At 44.8% G+C, this 16,913-nt stretch overlaps 1 protein-coding gene across 1 annotated transcript; it reads right to left on the minus strand.

Moving 5' to 3' along the window:
- Positions 1–5,133: 5,133 nt before the first annotated feature.
- Positions 5,134–6,298, minus strand: LOC309444068 (uracil phosphoribosyltransferase homolog; the record flags this gene model as incomplete). Its single annotated transcript, XM_082061593.1, is given in 4 exon segments — positions 5,134–5,214; positions 5,216–5,241; positions 5,273–5,371; positions 6,142–6,298. Coding segments are annotated over 4 exon segments (360 nt in total). The 5' UTR covers positions 6,296–6,298.
- Positions 6,299–16,913: the final 10,615 nt, after the last annotated feature.

The following is a 16,913-nucleotide window of genomic DNA, read 5'->3' on the forward strand; positions in this document are numbered from 1 at the left end:
GCAGTTTATTATCATATTAGTGAGATTACCGTCAAGCTAAGGGTGTGTTGCATTTAAAGTTTGTTGAGCCATAAATGATACAAGCCCAACTTTAAATGTAAATGAAGTGTTTTCAGGTATTCGCAGTTTAAATGTCCTCCTTCAGACTTGAGAACTTAAAGGCAGCTACAGTGTTGATGCTGGAGACAATGGAGGGCGCAGGACAGGGCGTATTTCTCATCAGTTTTACTTGCTACAGCATGGGACCAGAAACAGCAGAGGGTTAGAAACTCACTGAGCTGAAGGCCATGATACCAAAATAATGAGTAATGCAGAGCTACCATAGTTTACCTGTATATTCCCCACTTTTTTATTGGTGCAGCTACAGTATTTTACCCGTATGTTCGCCACATTTTCAGTAGTGCGTGTACAGTATTTTACCTGTATAGTCACCACGTTTTATAGCGGTGCAACTGCCGTATATTACCTGTATATTTGTCACAGTTTTAGCGGTGCAGGTACCATATTTTTCCTATATATTCACCATATTTTTAGCGGTGTAACTACCATATTTTTCCCGTACATTCACCAAATTTTTAGCGGTGCAGCTACTGTTTATTACCTGTATATTTTCACATTTTTAGTGGTGAAGGTACCATATTTTTCCTGTATATTTGCCACATTTTCAGCAGTACAGCTGCCTTATTTTACCCGTATATTCACCACATTTCTGGCGGTGTAACTTCTGTATTTTTCCTGGATGTTCAGCACATTTTTAGCACTACAGCTAACATTTTTTGCCTGTATATTCATCACAATTTTAGTGGTTAACGTACTGTATTTTTCCTATATATTCGCTGCATTTTTAGTGGTGCAGCTTCTATATATTACCTGCATGTTTTCACATTTTTAGTCTTGCAGTTACCGTATTTTACCTGTGTGTTCCCCATTTTTTATTGGTGCAGGTACGGTATTTTACCTGTATGTTCACCACATTTTTAGTAGTGCAGCTACCATATATTACCTGTATATTCACCATATTTTTAGCGGTGCAACTATCCTGTTTTACTTGTATATTTTAATATTTTTAGTGGTTTTAGCAGTTTTGTCTGGAGGAGGTGTAGGTTCCCAACAATATTTTGGTTGAATTACCCAGAACATAAAGCACAAAAGTTTATTCCAGCTGCAGAAGGACCGATGATACAGCATATAGTTGGAGTGACGGAGAGGTGATACCTAATCCCACATAAAACTTGCTTGCAGAAGGTTAACTGTTATGTTTTTAAAAGCAAATTGGGAGTTGGGAGGGTGAGTTTAAATCACATCAGTCCTTTGCATCATTACTGCAATACAGATCCTGCATTGCAGTTGGTTTTACTGTAGGGTCGAACCATGACCTAACATCTGGTTTGAGTGCTCAATGTGAGTAAAACTTAAAAATTGGGGAGGGTGGATTTAATGTCACAAAGGACTTTTATGGTTTTAATGAAGCAAAATATTTGTCGTTGGGAAAATTCGCCTCGTTCTTGACCCACAACAAACAAACCGCTCCCACCTCTGACAGATTCCAGAGGCTGGAGAAGGTTTTTCCCACAAAGAGAGAGACCCTGTGGCTGATGGTGTTTGTATGTTGCGTCTTGGAAGCAGGCAAAAGATTCTGCTGCCAAACGTCGATAACTGGGGAGGCAGATGACTGGCGCACAGTTGATCCAGTTCGTCATGGAAAGCCTTGTGCCAACAATTGGTGGTACGGCTGTTGAGTGTGAATATTGGCAATTAGTAAATGAGCGGGATGTCTGTTGGGGTGCTCCGGTGGCAGATCTCAGAGAACTGAAGAAACAGGAGATGGTGTGACTGCGACAGAGTGATTTATGCACCAAAGTGAGTCCTGTTTTTTCTCCCAACCTTTTGTGAATACCAGGCAAGAATAAAAGTGGCTTTGTTATACACCAGTAACCTGAGCAGGGGTTATTGAGCAAAGGGGAGGTGCAGCATATTCTACTATTTGAACAGAGGGATAAGACGATGGCCTGTGCTCCTGGAACAACTTCTCGGTATTTTATGACATCTGACAATAATTGTGTTTGTTCGTCTCTTTCTTTTCCCCTCAATAAAATACTTTTATTTGCTTATTCTTCCCAAAAGTCTGTAAGATTATCACATGGCAAGCAACAGAGGAATTAAAACGTTATTCTTTACCTCCGTGGGTGAGTTCAGGCTCTTCAGGCAGATATTTGCTATTTTGTTGGGAGATGAACATCCAACGATGTGCAGAGATGGCAGCGGGTTCTGCTGATTCTCGCCTTCCTTTGGTGGGAAAAACCTGTAGCTGAGGAAAAGTTCCTCCCTCCGTGTAATTTGGTGGAGTTTCTTTGCAAATGCCCTCACAGCATCGATCAGCGGCAGAATAAGCTCCGATTTTCCCAAATGACTTAGTGGATTTCAGTATCCAGTTGACATTAATAGTGATTAATGGCCTGTGCACACATATCTCCTTAACAGCTTTGAAAAAATGAGGATCAGTGTAGCAGTGTATTTCAAAAAGCTTGTAGGAGAAAATATATTAGCATAGAGAACTTCGCAATATAGGGAAAAAAATCCAAAATCTATAGCAAAAGCATAGTGTAATTCATACTTAAGTGTTTTCAGTTTGCTAATGTTTGTATAGCTAAGGAGAATTATAACACCTTTCCATGGTAAGTTTAATGTCATTTCTTTCAATGAGGGTAAATAAATTTGCTTTAAAACCTCCAGGGTTGTAAAAAGTGGTTAATTGGTATGCAGTGATAGATGACAAAAATGTTGGTGGTTTCGGCTTTCTAAAAAGTTACTAAAAGAATTTATTCACAATATAGATAAGTAATAATCCAAATGCAGTGGCGTGAGAAAAATCTGAACCTCTTGGGAGAGCGTCTAAACCTGAAGCAATAAAATAAAATTCAAAAAATAAAATTAAAAAAAAAAACCTGATAAACTCAAATCCTTGTATACTCAAAGTATTAGCAGAGCCAGGTACTGAGCAGGCAAATGAAGGTAATTTGCACTCCTGTGCCAGCCTGGAACAAACTTAAGAGGAAACCTAAGGATAAAACCATTCCTAACAGCCTGACTTTGCTCTTTTCCCCATCTCAGTTCTGTGCCGACGCTCTACTGTCTCTTCTCTTGTGCTGGGGAGAGAAGCCCAGATTTATGTCTCACCCAACCAAGTGTTTTGCATTCAAACAGTATCTCAGGAGGTTATTCCAGATGGTTATTTTTAAATCAGCAGGTCTGGTCTGCTGGAGTTTTAAACAGATGGAGAAGAATTTTGCAGCTTCAAGAGGCGTTTTTAATAGTGTGCAGTAATTTGCTAAATTCGAGCTTGATCTTGTTTGTCTGTCAGTGCTATGCTCCTGGGAGAACTTACATACTCATGTACTGTCCCTCCACATCCGAGCTTTTAAATTCCCAGACTGCTTGAGGAGCAGACAGAATCCTAGAATCATTTTGGTTGTAGAAGACCCTCCAGATCACCGGGTCCAACTGTTAACCCACCCCTGGCACTACCCTATGTCCCTGAGAACCTCATCTCTGTGTCTGTTCAACCTGTCCAGGGATGGTGATTCCACCACTGCCCTGGGCAACCTGGATCTGGATCCGGAGAGGAAGGCGGCAGCAAAACACAGCAGGAGATGTACAGGAATTCAGCACCAACAGAGGTGCTGTTGGTGCCTTTGAAAACTCTGAGTTGCTCGTTTGTGAAGCCAGGGAGCTGATGTGGTGACTCCGCGTGGCTCTGCCCGCTGAGCTGTGTCTGAGCCGGGAGCGGCAGAGCTGTGTCTGCACCGTGCGGGTTTACAGGAGTTTTCTGAGCAGGCTCTTGGCTCTGTGCTGGATTTGGTTGTTCCCAGCCCGGTCGGTCTCTCGGTGCCGTTTCTCTGCCGAGCAGATGTGGGGCAGCGTCCTGCCGGCTGCAGCGCCGCGCCTGGGGGGCACGGAAAATTAGGCTTTGTCTTCTAATGATTGTTAAAACATGTTTTTATGATAACGCAGCTCTCCAGCGCAGATTTAGAACCAGCTTTAAAGGTTTCCAAGTAACTTACTCAGTAACTTTTCGTGTGATTAATTATGGCTGATTTTTTCTTTTCTCGAAGCAGCTCAGCCTCACTTGGTTACACCAAACTCTTGCCCAGGTAGAAGCAATAAAGCAATAAATAGTTTGAGCGCTTCTGAACCACTTCAAATCGATGTTCACACGTCAGGCTTTTGAGAGCTTCGGAATGAAACAAATACAAAAGTTGTGTAAAAACGAGGCAGAACAAAACGTGGACAAAACGTGTGTCTGATGCCTGAACGAGCTCCATTTTGTTCCTGTCTGGTTAGTTGAAAGAGATTTCCCTGCGCTGCACCAGCACTTGTCCTGTTGGTGTTCAGGGCAGTCAGAGGTTCCTCCACACCCCGTGAGCGATGCGGGTGCAGGAGCCGCGGTGCAGGGGGTGTCCGGGCTCTTAACTAAGGATCTGGGCAGCATAAAAGCAGTAATTTACTTTAAAATATGTTCTTTTAAACCTAGATTGCTATTTACTATTTAAATTGACTTTTTTCCTTAGCTCCTGAAAGAAAGTTGCATACAAGGCATGCGATAAATGCAGGATGCACATAATTCTGTCGAACATGCTGGGGAAATGCACTGGAAAACAGCAATTCCAATTGGCTGTGGCCACTGCTGAAGGTACCAAAAGAGATAAAGTTTTCAGCCAAGTGCAGGGTCGTTGTTTTAACGTGCAAATAGTTCCTTAAGGGGTAAAATCCATTTCCACTTTCGCTGGTGCAGGATGGATCTGTGTGGTGCTTTGTGGAAGAGGCCCAAAGGATTTCTCTCATGATGTTTACTGCCAGCCTCTACCTAGTTAGGTGCTGTAAATCCAGTCACACCCAAAAAATTCAGGCTATCGAAGGATTAATAAATGAAAGCAGAGAGTGTTGAGATGCTTGACTGTGAGCTTACAGCTTTGTTCGTCAGGCAGTGATGAACCAGAGCTAATCTAAGTCAAGTATTTCACCCTTTGGCCAAAAAGATTTTTAAACATGCCCTTGATCAACTCAACAGTAATAAAACGTATTAAAAAACCCTCTTGTAACATCATATAGTCATATCTGTTTGTTCCGAATGTGTCAGTCTGTTCCAAAATACTTCTGTCCAAACTGTGTTGGTGCAACAGGATGAACTTCTGTGGTTAAAATGATAATTTTTGGGGAATTCCTGAATGATCGATTTGGCACCTTTGGAGAGAGGGCAAAGGCCTCGACTCACCGTGAGGTGTGGAGAACAGGCTCAGCAGGATGATGACGCTGGGTTGGACGCCGTGTTCTACGAGAACTTTGACAGCCTCAATGACAGTGTTACCAGTACCTAAAAGGGGTAAATCTGAGATTTTAACTGTTTTTTTCCCTCCCTTGGTTGAAGAACCTGTCCTGGGCCACCCGAGAACACCCGTGTTAATGTTGGTGTGTGACTGAATGGTGGTCTGGTCCTTTCCCACCGGGAAACGATCATCTCTGTGGGTATTAATTGTAGAAAACTTTGGTCTCCCGATGAAGGAATTTCATCTCTACTCTGAAACAGCCAGCGCTGCCAGGTTGTAAAGCACTGAAGTCGGTGCATTTTATTAAAGCCCTGAGGCAAGAAAGCTCATCTCAAATAGTAAAATGGCAATTAAGAGCCGCATGTGTAGAACCAGAATTAAACCTCACACTGGAAAAGTTACTTCATCCTGACAAACTCCTTACCACGCTTAACAGATTATTTATTTTTTTGTAATATTAACGGTATTTAATTTTAAAATCATTTACTTCTGCAATTTAATATTAACAAAAAAAAAGTCTTTTAAGAGGATGAGAAAAATACTGAGTCTTTTCTCATGGCAAAATTTTAAAAATTAAATTTATATCAAGTCTTAATGCTTCAACCTTTCTCACAGCCGCAGGCTGCCCAAATGAATTGCTCTGCATTCGTGCTGGTGCAGGCTGACTAATATGTGTTCTGGCACAGCCTGATAAATGCCCTGTGTCACCTAAATCAAGGAAAAATCCTAATCAAAGACCCTGAAATTTGGAAATTTTCCTTTAAATTCAGTGCACTCCCTGCTCAGATGGGCGAATGGTACATAACATGAAAGACACTGAGTATTGGGTACATAAGAAGAACTTTTCTCCTGTAAATGTCTGGAGGAAACTTGGCATAGTAGACTTTCGCTCTTTGCGTCTCCTCGTCGCTCTGGATCAGGATTTTTCCTATGCGGATGGACCGGCAGCAGTCTCGTAAACCTTGTTCCATTGCCTCTCCTCAAAATGAAGCAAAAGAAGCCAGTGACAAAGTGTTACATGCTAAGAAATGGCACAATTAAATAGTCCCCAGTCACTGTGTTGGTGAGGAGTTCTGAAATGGAGATTTTTTTTTTCTCAGTTCTAAGTGTTAAAAACACTCGAAGCTGTTTTCCTTTTTCATCTGTTTAGACAGAAAAATGAGTCTGCCTGGTATAACAGGTTATTGTTCCCACACACCAGTGCTGAGCTCTCAAAGGTGAGAGCTGGAGACAACAAAACAAACGTGTGGGGCTTGGGGAACAGCTCTGAGCTCTGCCCAGAGACACCCCGGTGCAAAACGCAGCACGAGAAAAGCTGTGGAGCCGCTGATTTTACATCACAGACACAAAGGTTTCCGCAGAATTGGGCAAAATGAACAGAGACTCTACCACCACTGAGCATTTTGCAATAAAGCCAGGCCCCACAAAAGATACAACTAAATGCTGAGCCCATCGGGATGGGGGCAAAGTGTGGTATTTACTGGAGCAAACGTGATGTCTCTGTCGTGCTGACCACAATGGCGAGCAAAATAATACGGAGTAAGGTAAGTAAGAAGTCTCACTAATAAATCATTTCAAGAAGATGCTGTAACATTATGAAAAGTGGGCTTTGTCATGTTAACCGGATACTTTCCTTAATGTCATGGTTTAAAGTAGTAGTGGCAATAGAATAAACCTTCAGTTAGTGAGACATCTGCTTCTCGTCTTTCACAATATTTTTGATTGAGAAAGAGGAACGATATAAGTCAATATGACTATTAATTGGACTGAAAACTCACTGACAGGTCTCCAAGTGTAATTGTAAGCAGAAGCAGAAGCATCGTCTCCCTTTCCGTTGGTTCTTGACCCCACATTGCTTAATGTGTGATCAGTGACCTACAAGAAAATATAAAATCATTACTGGTGATCTGTGGGTGCACAGAAGTTGGGGCAGGTCGCTGATGCCAGACCTAATCTGGATCACTTAATGAGCTGAGCTTAAGTAAACAACATGTTTTTCAGTGCCACCAGATGTAAAGTCATCAGCCTAAGAACAGAGCGGCAGCTGGACTATGGGGCGGGTGATAAAGTCATAGAAAACAGTGATTCAGAAGAGGAATAATCAGCTGAACATGAGCTCCTAATGAGATGCTCTGCCAAGAGGAGCTAATGCTTCTGTGGAACCAAAAAAGGAGACACCAAGGAAGACAAGGGAGGTTTTATTACCTCGGTTGTGAGCCCTAGGAAGACATCCCTGAGGACTGGAATACACACCTTCATGGGAAATGCCCAAGGAACACAGCTAATTAAGAAATAAAAGGTTAAAGGACACTTTAAATGTGGTCTCTAGGAAGGCACATGGCAGATTTAACTGGCAAAGTGGTGTTTGGGAGCTGGACCTCAAAACTAGGTTGCTGTGTATTTTTAGCAGTGGGGAAAGTTGTCCCCTGAAACAGTCCACCCACAATTTGCTGAGTGCCCATCACTGAAGGATCACTGGAATTACTTAATGTGATTTTTATTTGTTTGGCTTCCAAAGGAAACACTCTATTTTGAACAAGAACTAATTCAGAGGATTCCGGTGGCCTCCATTAGGCTGGAATTGGGAGCAGGTTATTAGAACAGCTCCTGCTAGATTTCTTCTGAATAAAACCAGAAAGGCTGCGGCTGCAGGCAGGGCTGAGGGGAAGAGGCAGGCGCAGGCAGTTGCACGTGTGCTCCCAGTTAGCTGCAAAGGCCATTTTGGGTCATTTCTCCTCCCTTTTCAGGTTTAGGCCACATCTGTAACAAGCTGCAGCTTTCCAACACTTTATTTTTGCCAGTGTAATGTTACGTGTGAGCCACAGCTGCCCCAAGCAGCACCAGCTGCAGGGCAACCAGCATTTGCAAAAAGCTACCAAAATGTGCCTCTAACAGTGTTATTGCCGTGTTATTGTTTAGGAGAAGCAAGGACCCTGGGCAGGCTTTGTTATGATCATTTGTGTTGAAAAACTAGACTGGAGGGTCAAAGTCCTGAAGAGAAAAATAGCGCAAAGAGAAAGTGGAAAACTGAGGATGGGGTTGGAGGGAAGGGAGATCTTTCAAAGACATTTTCTTGTTCGGTGTTGATGGTCGGCCCCTTATTTACATCCCAAACAGAGTCTTGGTGGTCACTCACCAGTCCTTATCTTCAGGTGTCATTTCTCACATCTCACCTGCGGCTGGAGCGTGTCGGTGACTTTGGGTGCTGACATCTGGTTAATCACAGGGCTAGAGGGGGGGGACCCGCAGTGGGTTTCTGCATATTCCTTTTTTTTTTTTGCAGCTGTTTCAACAGCAAATGCTAATTCCTCTCTCTTTCTGGGAATTTAAAAATAACTTGCCTAATGAAGCAGTGCTGAGCAGCTCATATGTCCAGACAGATAGGAGTGAAACGCTTCAGTTCAGAAAGCAAAGGCGTCCGTGGTGGCAGTGCCTTTGAACAAGTCCCCCAAGGCCCTTTTTCAAATAATCTCAGGACTGGCTGAAATTAATGCAGGAAGAAATTCCGAGAAAGGGGGGAGAATCACGTCAAAGGGCCTGGGACTTGGGAAGACGTTTCTGGGCGAGCTGTAATCAGCCCCATCTTATGACATCCCTTTAGCAGTGCCGTTTAATTACTCCATTACGGGCAGGGTTTGATATATGTGTTCTATAGCAGGGACATCCAAAACATGAAAGGAAAATGTGCTTACAGAATGCTTTACAGAGATCAATGGAGTTCCCTGTCCCTTGTTAGAGCAACGAGAAGCTGAGCACGGTGACAAAACTGCCTGTCCAAGGGCAGCCACCAAAGCACAAGCAGAGATACTTACAGGCTATGGCAGTTTACAGTTTCTCCCTCCAAATCACCTTGCATTGTTACTCATCTTTGGTTTTCTGTCCTCTGGAGCCAGGGTTCAGCATCCCCATTTAAGTTGAGTCTGCTATGAGCACATCTGCCTCATAGGGCAGGACATGTGAGAACCGCAAAGGGTGAACATCCATGTATTTCCAAGCATAGCTGCAAGAGTTATTACAAAAAGCAGTTGGGCACGGTACCCTGGGCAGCAAAATTGCTATGGAAAGGCAGACATGGGGTTCAGGAAGATACGTGGCTTCTTACTTTGGGCCAAAGCTGGAGTCAGAAAGCCTTCCCCTACCCACTTCTAGCTTTCTTAGCCTCTTGGATTGATTTGCAACATTATTGTGTTCTTGTTCTTTAGGATTAAATCATTTACAGTGCAAGTCCTTGAGGTTTCTTCTGTGGGTGCCATAATGCTTATCAGAGAGCAAATGTTACTCTTTCTAATATATCAGCTACATTTTTTTTCCCAGCTAGATGGATGATTATCATGTTCTTCAAATCAATTACAATTTTTCTTTAATTGCTTCCGATGCCCTTGGCACTGTGGAGTGACAGGGTCTGCACTCCAGCCCAGGAGGCTCTGGGGGTAACTCAGCGGCCTCACCTGCACGAGAGGAGATTATTGATCCTCAAAGGCTGACAGTTTCATGTGGGGCATAGTGTTTGAGGAAAGCATCTGTCAGAAGAGTTTGCCAGGCAGACACTCCTGCTACTACCTATGTTAAGCCTACAAAGAATGTAAGAGCTCTATCATATTCAGAATGTCCACCTGTTTTTATTGAATTGTCCAGCTGTAGAGTGCAATTCATCATTCCCTTGAACCTTGCATCAAAGATGCCATACTGTAGAAGGATGAAATGAAGCCAAAACGTGAGGACTGTGTGTTACTTGGGCTCTGTGCTTGTGTCAGGGAAATGGAAGAGTTCCACCACTGGGATGCAGCTTCTAAAAACCCGGGAGCTTCTCTCCCTCTGCACAGACTAATGAATTTCGTCACCACTGTTCATCCTTCAGCCAAGAACGTGGCCTGTGCCATGTCCAGAACAACCCGGGCAACAACATCTTTCCTGTAGGTTAATAGACTTTCCAGACTTGGCAATAACGGAGAGATTTGCACGTTTCTGTTCTCAAATCCTAGCCCTAACTTCAAGCGACCTTGAGGAAAACTCAAGAAGCAGGAGCTCCTGGGACTTTCAGATTCATGATAAAACTTAAACTCTTGTTTTCAATAATCCCGACATCATAACCCAACTGAGACTGGAATTTCCCACCCTCCAAGAGAGAAACTCTCTTCCCCTCTGGCCCAAAATCCCTGAGGGTGTTGAGCCTGTTCATAGAGTGGGTCTATAATAGTACAGCCCATCCCTGTTGCATCAGGGCGCGTTGCAGAGGGGTCATGCCACGCACCCCCCTTCAAACAGAGCCAAGGCCAAACCAGCAAAGCCAGGACCCACCTCACAGCCAGGAGCAGACGATGTCCTGGAGGGACTCGGGTCGGTGCTAAACCTCTGACACAGCTCCGGGTGCTGCCGGACAGACTCTTGCTGAACACCACGCCAGGGGCTCGTTTCAGAAAGAAAGATCTTAAATAGTCTCCTTAGCCAACGCCAGCATTTTGCAGCATTATCCGGCAGGAGATGAAGGAGGGATAAATTCCTTAAAAATAATCCTCATGGTGTTAAGTAGTGTGATTAAGCAGGCTGGCTAATTCTCCTTCTTGGTGTTAAACTGTCCCGTTTGTCACTGGTTCCAGCTCGGCCCCTCCTGCCCTGTCCTGCGCCCCCTCCTCTGCTGCAGCGCGGGGCTGGTGTCACACACCACTGCATTAGCAGCTGCCTGCCCTAAAAATGGGCCCGTACCTCTCAGTCTGCACTTTATGCTCAGTCTCTTTATTTTCCTTCAAGTACATCAGACATTTCTGCGTTTCATCATGATAAATAGCAGACTGTTGAATCTCTGGGGCTGCCAAGAAATGCATCTCAGCATAGCACAAATAGAGCTGCCTTTTTTTTTTAATTCCTCCCTTTAGTTTAACTGCTACTGTTGTCCTTAGAAGGATAAATAGGGCTGCATCTTGCTAGCACGTTGCTCCAAATACATTAGATGAAAGAAAAAAATAACATGATGTACTGGTGGCTGTGAAGACTAAATATGTTATATTGAGATAGTCAAGCAAAGGATGCGATAATGTGCTGTTCATTATACAGGTGCACCAGTGCTCACTACAGGATAAAATTAGATTGACTCGTGTGTAGGTCATGGACCTTACGCTGCTCACAACTGGCAGAGATTTTCTTCTCTCTGTGCATTCAAACAGGAGTATGGCAGCCATACCCCACACTCCAAATAAAGGTTTCCCTGATCACACTGGATTGTAGAGGAAGGCACAAAGGATCCTGGTCATCACAGCTTTGGTACTGCATCTGAAGACATCTTTTCCATTTCCATTTTTTAAATGCCATAGGTTTCCCTTTCCCCTCCTCTCAAAGAGGAAGATAGATGTGCAGGTTGTGAAAAGATAAGAAAGACATGACATCTGATAGATGGGTTGGTTTGCCAAGCATTACCCAGGTTATTTGCTCTAGATCATCATCTGAAGGTACGTTCTGTGATGCTGAGGGACTCTCTGGAGTGGCAATACTTTGATAGGCAAAACCAATTCGCACGAACCATCTCTGCTGCTGCAGCAGCTCATGCTGTGGTTTCAGGTGGCAGCACAGGCTGAGCTCAGTGTGGTTCTGTGTTTCCTCTTTTCCTTGATTCCCACACTGCCACTGTTTTGGAGACACTTCTGCCACACAACCGAGCTATAAAATGCCTTCCGCGCCAGAGAACACATCCCTTGAGTACTTTTCTCTTTGCAAGTGTGTTTGGTGTCTGAAGCTGCCTTTATAGCCACCCACCCCTATTGTTATTTCCATTTGAAGGCTGGAAGCCTAAACTTGCATAATCATGCAGACTAGAAGATCCCTAAATGAATTCCGATGGCAAAGAAAAAAATAGACAAGAAGAGGTATAGACAAGAAGAGGTAGAAGTGTCTATGCTTTGTGCAGGAAACACAGGGATGCCAGATTCAGCATTCCACAGAAACTCACTTGTGTTTAAGTCTCTCTGTCCTCCACATTCAGGCACTGCGCTGAATGCTCCTGCAGCTAATTGTGGTCACTACAGGTAATTATGGGCTGGCCATGAAGCCCTGCCACCCTGTCCCAGCAGGACCCGTTGGCTGGAGCACACCATGATCATTTCCATGGGGCAGCGCCCAAAGCCGTGGCAGGCTGTGCTCTCACCTCAGCTACCTGCTCACAGCCAGAGCCGTCTTCTCTGTCCATAAGCAGCAGCTATGGGTAACATACATCATCTTTGCTCGTTTGTTGCCTGCTACCAGCAAAAAGACGTCGCTGTCGTTCTGCGGGGATTCTGTGTGGCACAAAAACCCCTCCATGTCCTTAAACACAGAGATGGATGCAGAGCAGATTAGAGACATTTAGGAGAGCAGCGTTACAGCTGCTGGTCCTCTCATAGGGCACCCGGTGGGACGCCTCTAGGGCAGGACTGAAATGAGATAAAGCAGACAAGACATTTTAAGGGATGCTGCAGAATAAACATCTTTTGTGTGGCTTGGATTAGTCACCCCAAATAGCCAGGAGCCCAAAGAGAAGATGTAAGAGGAGGCTGGAGGTGTGCGTGGACTGGGCAAGAGGATGAGCCGAGATGGCAGCCAATGTGGGCATGGGCAAGAAGCCGCAGGTGTGTGGATGGTGGGCAGGGATGGATAGGACCAATGTCCCCGTCCTCCCACAGCCGGGAGCAGCGCTGTGGAAAACAAAAATTCACTAAGCAGGGCAAGTGGAACAGGTGAGCTCGTATGGCAAGGGATGAGGCGAAGGTGGGAAGTGAGGGCAGCCTTGAGGTAGCGATAGCCAGGTGGGATGAAGATCAAAAAGGAGGAGGGCAAATGGCTGGTCCAGGCCCTGGTACCTTTCAGACATAACAACTATTACTGTTTTGGGAGATGTGTTGAGTACCACCAAACACTGAAAAACAACCTTTCTCGCATTGCTAGGACTTAGGATCCTTCCTTTTTCTTAATTTCCTTCAACCCTTCTGAGTCTTGGCTCCTTCTCTCACATTTGCATGTGTTTATCTCTTCCAAACACTTGTAGACAGCTACCACATCTTCCCTCGCATTGCCAACGACTAACTAGGGACAGTAAAATGACCAAAAAACTGCAAACAGGCAAAGAAACGAGAAGGGTGTTTTGCTGCCTTGAGCAGTAAAGCACAGTGACTCCTGTACTTCTGAGCTGTGTCACTATTGCGTGTTTAAATCAGACACACTTTCCAGGCATGCGGTAGAATAAACATCCTCACAAATAATTCAGATAAGGTTGCAGACCTGTATGTCTTCTGAGCTTCAGAGCACCATGAGACATCAGGGGTGCAGGAAAAGCAGGAGCAAAGTGTCAGTCCCATGGCAAGGTGGGCACCATCCATCTTCAAACGTCAGCAGCCGTCCTACCTCTGTCCCAGTACTGGGATGGAGACAGCTCTGGAGAAAGAGAAAACCAGTCACTTGTTTGCATTAAACTTGTTGGAGCTTGGTATCTTCTATTTTTTTTTTTCTTCCCAATTAGATTAAATTTATCAGAGAGTTCAAAAGTTATGGAAATGGCCCAAAAGACAGGCTGGCAATGCAATTGCAGAAGCTTGCTTTCCTTAGGAAATCAGCTTACAACCCTAATGACTGGAGAAATGGCCTCGGAGCCCATTATTTGGTGGCCATTTACATTTCAAGGTCCCTGTCTCCAATGAGAGAGAGGATGTCTGAATCTTTCCTTTCTCATAATTAAAGCTTATGAGCTGGAGACTCATTTTTAAGCTGTCCCTTTCTCTTGATCTTTAATGCCACTTTAGAGGTTATAACTAATAATATTAGATTTTAATCAACTCAGATTTGGTTGTGGATGCTACTTTCAGCTGGAGGAATTGAGTTAACTGCTTCTTGCCTTTTTCCTACTTGTATTTTAACTGCATTGTACAAGAATAACGTAGCATCTTCATTCAGATATAGAATTACTCATTTACTTTGTGTAGAAATCTTCAGCATGTAGTAATCTCACCCATATTCAGCTGAACAGGTAAGCACATACTGAAGTCTACAATTAAAATCCTTAATTAAATCCTTAAATTAAGCACATACTTAAATGCTTTGCTAAAGAGGGATGTAATCTCTGACATGCTTAAGATAAAGTGTGTGTTTAAGTGCTGTATTGAACCAAGGCTTTCACTGCAACACAAACTATAATACATTTGCGAAGCAAAAGCTGCTATAGGTGTAATCCCACAAAAAAAACCCCAGTAATTCGATGGGGTGAGCCTGTGTGCATTTATCAACTTAAACCACATGTCACCCATTCTGGCAGTTCGCACCTGGCATTTGATGATGCGTAAGAAGGGACAGTCCCAGTCTGGGTTTCGCACAGCTCGGTGGGCTGGGGAGGTGCCGCTGACATCCGAGATTTGGGGCAGGTTTGGTCTCTCTGTTGACTTTGGGCAAGTGCGAGGGCGGGAAACAGAAGGCAAACCTCCTCTGCTGCACCAATCATAGAGTGGTTGAATCATTTCAGTTGGAAGAGACCCTCAGGATCATTGAGTCCAACCTTAGCACCATATCAAGCACCGGCACCAGGACACTGGTGGAAAAGGGGATTTATGGGGCAGGAGAAGAGACAGGCTTTGGGGATGGCTTCAGGGCTAGGGCTGGGCCTTTCTGCCAGGGTTTCTGAATGGGATGAGCTGAAGAGTGTAACTGCTTTATCTGCTCACAGGGTGAAAGTGATGACTGATTTTGGTATGAAATGGCTCTTGTTTCAGGGCCAGGATCTGTCAGCTGGCTGCTATGAAAGCTAACTGAAGTTGGGTTTAAAGCTGAGCTCAGGATTGAGTGGCTTTGCCTCATAACTGGGGCCAGAGTGAGCCCCGATGCCTTGAGTGCACCTGGATCTCCTCCATCCCACCAAAAAATCTGCCAGTAGCCCCAGTGCCAGCCTGGATCTGCTCCAGGAGTCCCAGCAGATGTGACATTTGGGGACTGTCAGAGCTACGGCAGGACATCAGCTGGGGAGGTCGGGCTCTTCTGGCAGCAGCTGACAGCAAAAGGGAGAGCAAAAGGAGGAAAAGCAGTGTTTGTTGTTCAGAGAATAAGGAAAAAGGGGCTGGATCACCCAAATCTCCTCACCCTGTCTTTTGTCCACAGGCGGGTCTGGCACTTACCCAGCCTCAGGCTGGCAGCAGCCGGGTAGGAGCAGCCTGGGCAAGCTCAGTCTTGGGCCAAAAAGGAGACAGACACATCCTTAGGCCACAGCCAGGTCCTTTCCCTGCAGACTGGGCTTCGCTAGACCTGGCCAGGGGTCAAACTCAGCAGCAAGACTCTGCGAATATATCTCATTTGTGCCAGAAATAGTATTAAAAGAATATTATGCATTGCAATTACCATGGCACGCACTATTCCTGCTTCAGCTCCCAGCATCACTTGGTGCCCAGAACAGATGCTGCCCAGCTGATGAGCAGCTATTTGGTATTTTGGTTAAACCTCATGGCCAGTATGGGACTTTGGGCTTTATTTACTGCCTGCTATCCAAACTGAGCTCCAAAGACGAGGTTATTAGTTTCCTCACACACTTTTCTACCAGAGTTCATCACACCAATACCCAGGAGCGACATACGTATTAACGAATTTAGCATTGTGGAAGGGTGGGGGAAGGATTATTTCCATGTTTTAGATTTGGAGTTTAAGTGCACTCACTTGAAACAACCTCTCACTTTGGATACGTGATTTGCAGAGCCCGAGACTTTGTTTTTATTTCATTTGCAGCAAACCTGCGGTGCTGTAGAATTGTAAATCATCATGAAATCAGAAAAGCCTGACTCTGTAGCATATGGGTGTTAGCACTCCAAATCCTTCTGAGCAACAATTGCTCCAGTGGGCAGAGCTTGGAAGTGTAACACGTTTAACACAGAATGAATGTGTAATATCTGAGTTTATTAACCATACCTGCTCCAGATGGGGTGATGCTGCCTGCGTATGGCACAAGGCGTTGCCTGCGGTTTGGCTCTGACTTTGCTGAGATGGGATCCTGGCGCCGCCTCCGTTGGGGCATCGGTGCAGGGACGGCCGCGTTCACACTGTGCGCAGCTGGTCAGAGAGCACTGCGAAGCCCGCAGACACTGTCACAGCACTGCAACAGCCCAGAAACACTGCCATTTCTAGTTTGAAGTACATTTAAGAGATGCGCTTACCAATACCCGACACAAAGCAGTTCCCAGGGTTTTTTATTTGTATTGACTTTGTTTGCATGGAGAAAAATACATCCACAATTTAAACTCATTACCTGACACCCTCTAGAGGCCTCCAGCCTGCAAACGCTTCAGCACAAGCTCATTTTATGAGAATATTCCCACCTGTTCTAACTCGTTTTTGCTAATGAACCCAGGAGGGCCAGCGGCATGCGTGCCCTGGGCTGGTGGCACAGGTTTTATTAGTGAGACAGACACCAGCCCATAGGCATGGGATTGGAAATATAAAGAGTTTTGAGTCCTTGAGATGTGATGTTACCAACTCAGGGAAAGGCTCAGCAGAGGGAACAAATGGTGCTGCAGCCCATCCAGCCTTTTTTCTATTGGAAATGTGGGTAAGGAATCCAGCAAAGGTGCCAGCACAGCGTATGAATGGAAACGCTCA

This window comes from Streptopelia decaocto (genome assembly GCF_964273445.1).
Source record: "Streptopelia decaocto genome assembly, chromosome: 10".
Classification (NCBI taxonomy): Eukaryota; Metazoa; Chordata; class Aves; order Columbiformes; family Columbidae; genus Streptopelia; species Streptopelia decaocto.